General features: G+C 50.3%; 1 protein-coding gene across 1 annotated transcript in view; it reads left to right on the forward strand.

Moving 5' to 3' along the window:
* The window catches only part of gapvd1 (GTPase activating protein and VPS9 domains 1), a 48,873-nt gene that overhangs the window by 13,629 nt on the left and 30,244 nt on the right, over window positions 1-5,000 (forward strand). The window contains 3 exon segments of the mRNA XM_036526632.1: window positions 1,199-1,466; window positions 3,289-3,864; window positions 4,664-4,750. Coding sequence (XP_036382525.1) covers window positions 1,199-1,466; window positions 3,289-3,864; window positions 4,664-4,750 — 931 coding nt within the window.

The following is a 5,000-nucleotide window of genomic DNA, read 5'->3' on the forward strand; positions in this document are numbered from 1 at the left end:
GGCAGGTGGTTTACAGCAGTAGCAGGTAAAATCCTCACACAGGAGAGCCCACATGGAGTCGGCAGCAGGAGACCGCAGCAGCTATCAGGAGACTCAGTGCCGTCCCTGAAGGACGAGCTCTCAGAAAACGAGACGCTGTAACGCTAACAACACCAGACTAGCCTTGTCTGCAGAGGATGCCTGGCTGGAATCCACACAGGCCAAAGAAAAGGGCTTCAGACAGAGCAAATGGAACATTTACATTTACATTTACATTTATTCATTTGGCAGACGCTTTTATCCAAAGCGACCTACATAGGTTACAGTTCTTTACAATGTTATCCATTTATACAGCTGGATATTTTACTGAGGCAACTGTGGGTTAAGTACCTTGCCCAAGGGTACAGCAACAGTGTCCCAGCGGGGATTGAACCGGCAACCTTTCGGTTACAAGTCCTGCTCCTTAACCACTATGCTACACTGCCACCCACCACTGCCACAAACATGATTTGTACAAAAGAGAAAATGGCAAGCAATCAGAGGAAGGCTACATCAAAGCCCGGTCGCAAAGTCAATGTTCCACATGTTATACAATGCCAGGGCTCTATGGTGGGCGACTTTATGGAGGAGGCTCCCCATTGGTGGAGGGTGAGATAAGCCACACCCACTGCGAAGGGCTGTGAGAGGATCTATGAAAGCTGCTGTAGAAATTCAATCCATTATTATTATTGTTTTATTATTTAACTGTAAATCATGGTGGCCTCCTTCCAGATCTGAAGTCACGATAAAAATGTAGTGTCATCTTTTTAATTGTTAATCATGATGGCCTTCTCTTTCCCACACTGAGGCAGCTATATGAGTGCAATGCACTGTTATTATTAGTATAGTAGTATTAGTAATATTAGTAATAGTTGTGTTTGTAATAGTCTGGCACTGTCGCTCATTCAGTTTGAATGATACACTTCTGTGTTGGCACTTCTGTTTTGTGCTGGAAGTTGCTTTGGATAAGAGCAGCTTCTAATGTAATGTAATGTAGTAGTGATGGCCCCTCCTCTCTCTCAGGGTCCAGGCAATGTAATGTACATTATTGTTATCAGCATTATCAGCAGTAATAATGGTGATGGCCCGCTATACTGCTATATAGCAGCATATCTAATATTAGTATTATCATCAGCATTATTAGCAGTGGTGATGACGAAGGCCGCCTCCTCTCCCTCAGTGCGGAAGCCTCTCCGGCCGAATGCTGCCAGCACGCCAGGCTCCTGGAGGACACGCAGTTTGTGGATGGCTATAAGACGCTGGGCTTCCAGGAGAGCGTGTACGGCGAGTTCCTGAGCCGGCTGAGGGAGAACCCGCGGCTGGTGGCGTCCTGCCTGGTGTCCGGCCAGCGCCTGAACCCAGAGCATGCGCAGGGAGTCATCCACAGCGTCTTCACCTCCCTGTACGGGAACTGCATCATGCCCGAGGACGAGAGCTACCTGCTGCAGGTGAGCCGCCCCGCCCACGCGCCCTGCCCTCCCCGGTGCGGAGTGCAAGCGCACATTGCCCTCTCTGTCTCTGTACGTCACACTCTGTCTCTGTCTGTGATTTTCTCATGCTCTCCATGTGTACGCCCACAAACGCATAAAGCAGATCGCTCTCACTTTCTCTCCCTGTGTCTCTTTTCCTCTATCTATTTTTTCTTGCTGTCTCTCATTCGCTCTCTTCCTGTGCACATCCACAAATTCACAAAGGGCATCGCTCTCTCTCTCTCTCTCTCTCTCTCTCCCTCCCTCCCTCCCTCCCTCCCTCTCTCTCTCCCTCCTTCCCTCTCTCTCGCTCTCTCTCTCGCCCCCCGTCTCCCTCTCTCTCTCCCTCTGTCTCTCTCTCGCCCCCCCGTCTCCCTCTCTCTGTCTCTCTCTCTCTCTCTCTCTGTCTCTCTCTCCCTCCCTCTCTCTCTCCCTCTCTCTCCCTCCCTCTCTCTCTCTCCCTCCTTCCCTCTCTCGCTCTCTCTCGCCCCCGTCTCCCTCTCTCTCTCTCTCTCTCTCTCTCCATCCTTCCCTCTCTCTCTCTCGCCCCCCTGTCTCCCTCTCTCTGTCCCTCTCTCTCTCTCTCTCTCTCTCTCTCTGTCTCTCTCTCTCTCTTCCTGTCTCTGTCTTCCCCTTATTTTCTCTCAGTACACATCAGCTAACACGCAGCTGGATCTGTATCAGCTGTAACTGTGATTCGAGCTTCACTTCCTGTCAGGGGGAGAGCTCCGCAGCCCAGATGACCCTGAGCCAGAGCAGGGCAGATAATCGCCCCGCCTCCAGGGCTGCCTGATGAGTCATTGTGATGTAAGAGTGATGTCAGCGCTGAGGTCACACAGGGCCTTTGGGGTACTGTGAGCCCAGGGCTTGGATGTAGATCATTAAACAGAAAGGAACAGTCAATCCCATCATGAGACAGTGCGGCCTTACTAAAATTTACTGTTTCGTCAGATTCATTTTTTAGCTGGAACTCGGATAAAAGGCACCTGGGGGTGGCTTTCTGAGCAGATGCAGCCCAGGGATTGTGTTCAGCTGGATATACCACACATGCAGGGATCCGCTTGGCAAGGGTTATTGACCTGGGGGGGGGTTGCAGTGTTCAAATAAACACTTTTCCTATGCTTGAGATGCTTTATGACTTTTTCCAGTAAAATTAACATGCAATTAACATTTTTTTTAAATCTTGCGAAATTCAGATACTTTTTCAGAAAACACAAGCTGGTATCTAAACAGAAATTATGAAATTTGAGAGAGCATGTTGGAGATCTTGATGATGGTGGTGATGATCATGATGATGATGATGATGATGATGATAAAGAGGAAGGTGATGATGACAGTGATGATGGTGTTGAGGATGATGAGGATGATGACGAAGATAACTATGATAACTTTCCAGGTCCTGCAGTAGCTGACTGCGTTCCTTTATTTAAAGCTGAGAGGTGACCCATGTTAAATAATACTGCTGCTGGTTGCTTCCTTCATCCCACAGTAGAGATGAAGCATGATCTGTATTCTCAGCTGCAGTTCGGCCTGAGTGACGGTGCCGTGTGTCTGCCCCCCCCCCCCCCAGCCCCCCCCCAGCCTGTGTGCTGCGCTGCCTGATCGAGTTAGAGCTGAAAGATAACATGTTAAATAATAATGCTGCTAATTGCTTTCTTCATCCCACAGTAAAGAATATAAGCCATGCTCTGTCCCAGTGAAGGATAGGGTCCAAAGCTCCCGTTAGCTCAGCCATCTTTGCCTTCGGACATTTGGCCTGACTGACAGTGCCATCTGCCCCCCCCGCCCCCCCCCCACCCAGGTGCTGCGCTACCTGATCGAGTTCGAGCTGAAGGAGAGTGACAACCCGCGCCGGCTGCTGCGGCGAGGCACCTGTGCCTTCAGCGTGCTGTTCCGCCTCTTCTCCGAGGGCCTGTACTCCGCCAAGCTCTTCCTGACCGCCACACTGCACGAGCCCATCATGCACCTGCTGGTGGAGGACGAGGACCACCTGGAGACGGACCCGGCCAAGCTGACGGAGCGCTTCACCCCGGCCCAGCAGGAGCGGCTGTTCGGGGAGAAGGGCTCGGAGGCGTACCGCCGCCGGGTGCAGGCCATGGTGGAGGCCAACGAGGCCAAGCTGGTGGCCCTGGTCAACAAGTTCGTGGGCTCACTGCGGCAGAGCACGTACTGCTTCCCGCACGGGCTGCGCTGGGTGGTGTCGCAGATGTACCGCACGCTGTTGCGCGTGGAGCGGCTGGAGGTGGGAGAGGTGCGGAGCATGTGCACCCACCTGCTGCTCACCTGCTTCATCTGCCCCGCCGTCGTCAACCCCGAGCAGTACGGCATCATCTCCGACGCGCCCGTCAACGAGGTGGCCCGCTTCAACCTGATGCAGGTGCCGTCCCGGCCGCGCGCGCACGCACGCACACACACACACACGCACACGCTCTCACACAGCTGTCATCCCGAGCTTATTTTCCCAGGGGAGGGAGGGTACATGGGGGTTTGCAACAGACGTGTTCGTTCGGTTTTTGAGCTGTGGGAAACATTTAAAATATCAGTATATATAGTCATGTGCGTCAGTCATATCTCAGTAGTCACTGTCCTCCTCTGTTGCCGTCTCTCTCAATTCAAAGAAGCTTCATTTGCCTGACCACACAGATGCCAGTCTTCCCAGAGCAATTTAAATAGAAATATGATAAAAGTATACAAAACCGCTATTGACGTCCCAGCAATGAATGATTAACAAAACAGGAAACATAATAGATAAGGAAAAGTGATAGCCACTCCTTTATCAAGAGTCCATTTTTTATTTATGTCACGCTTTCTCTCTGGGCTGGCTGTGGTCACTGAGCCTGTACTTGATCATAAACTGTCTTTGCTTTGTTTCTCTGGCAGTAAATTTGATAGTGACAGTACTGCACAGCATCTCTCTCCCCACGTCTGTCTCTCGTTCCCTCTCTCTCCTCTCTCTGTGTCTCTATCTCCAACTTGTGTTCACTGACTGTCTCTCTGGGATATACAAAGTACACATTACGTAGACAGCAAATAGGAAAACACAGACCAAAGAATATATGTTGTCATACGACAATGCAACAAAGCACTTAGCACTAATTTACAAGAACAAGAATGTGATAGCTCTCTCTTACCCCTTCTCTCTGTCTCCATCTCTCTCTCTCTCTGTGCTCTGATAGGTGGGACAGTTACTACAGCAGTTGGCCATGGCAGACACTGAGGAAGGAGACCCTCGTAGGAAAAGTAGCCTGTCTAAGTTTGATAAAGTAAGAAACTTTCTGAGGTATTTAAATACATATCTTCATCCTCTCTGCTGTCCAGCAATGAGACAGAACTCTCATAATGTCATGTACTAGGCCAGAAAAAAGAGGAATGCTTGCTGTGTGTGTTTTTGCTGTGGGGGAGAAACCTACTTTTGAAAAGCGTGACCCTGGGATCATGCAAATAAAATTCCTGGGGATAGTTCAGTTTTTTCACCTCTGTTGTCTGCTCTTTCGCCAGTGTGTGAATTGATTG

Source organism: Megalops cyprinoides, chromosome 4, assembly GCF_013368585.1.
Source record: "Megalops cyprinoides isolate fMegCyp1 chromosome 4, fMegCyp1.pri, whole genome shotgun sequence".
In the NCBI taxonomy this organism is placed as follows: Eukaryota; Metazoa; Chordata; class Actinopteri; order Elopiformes; family Megalopidae; genus Megalops; species Megalops cyprinoides.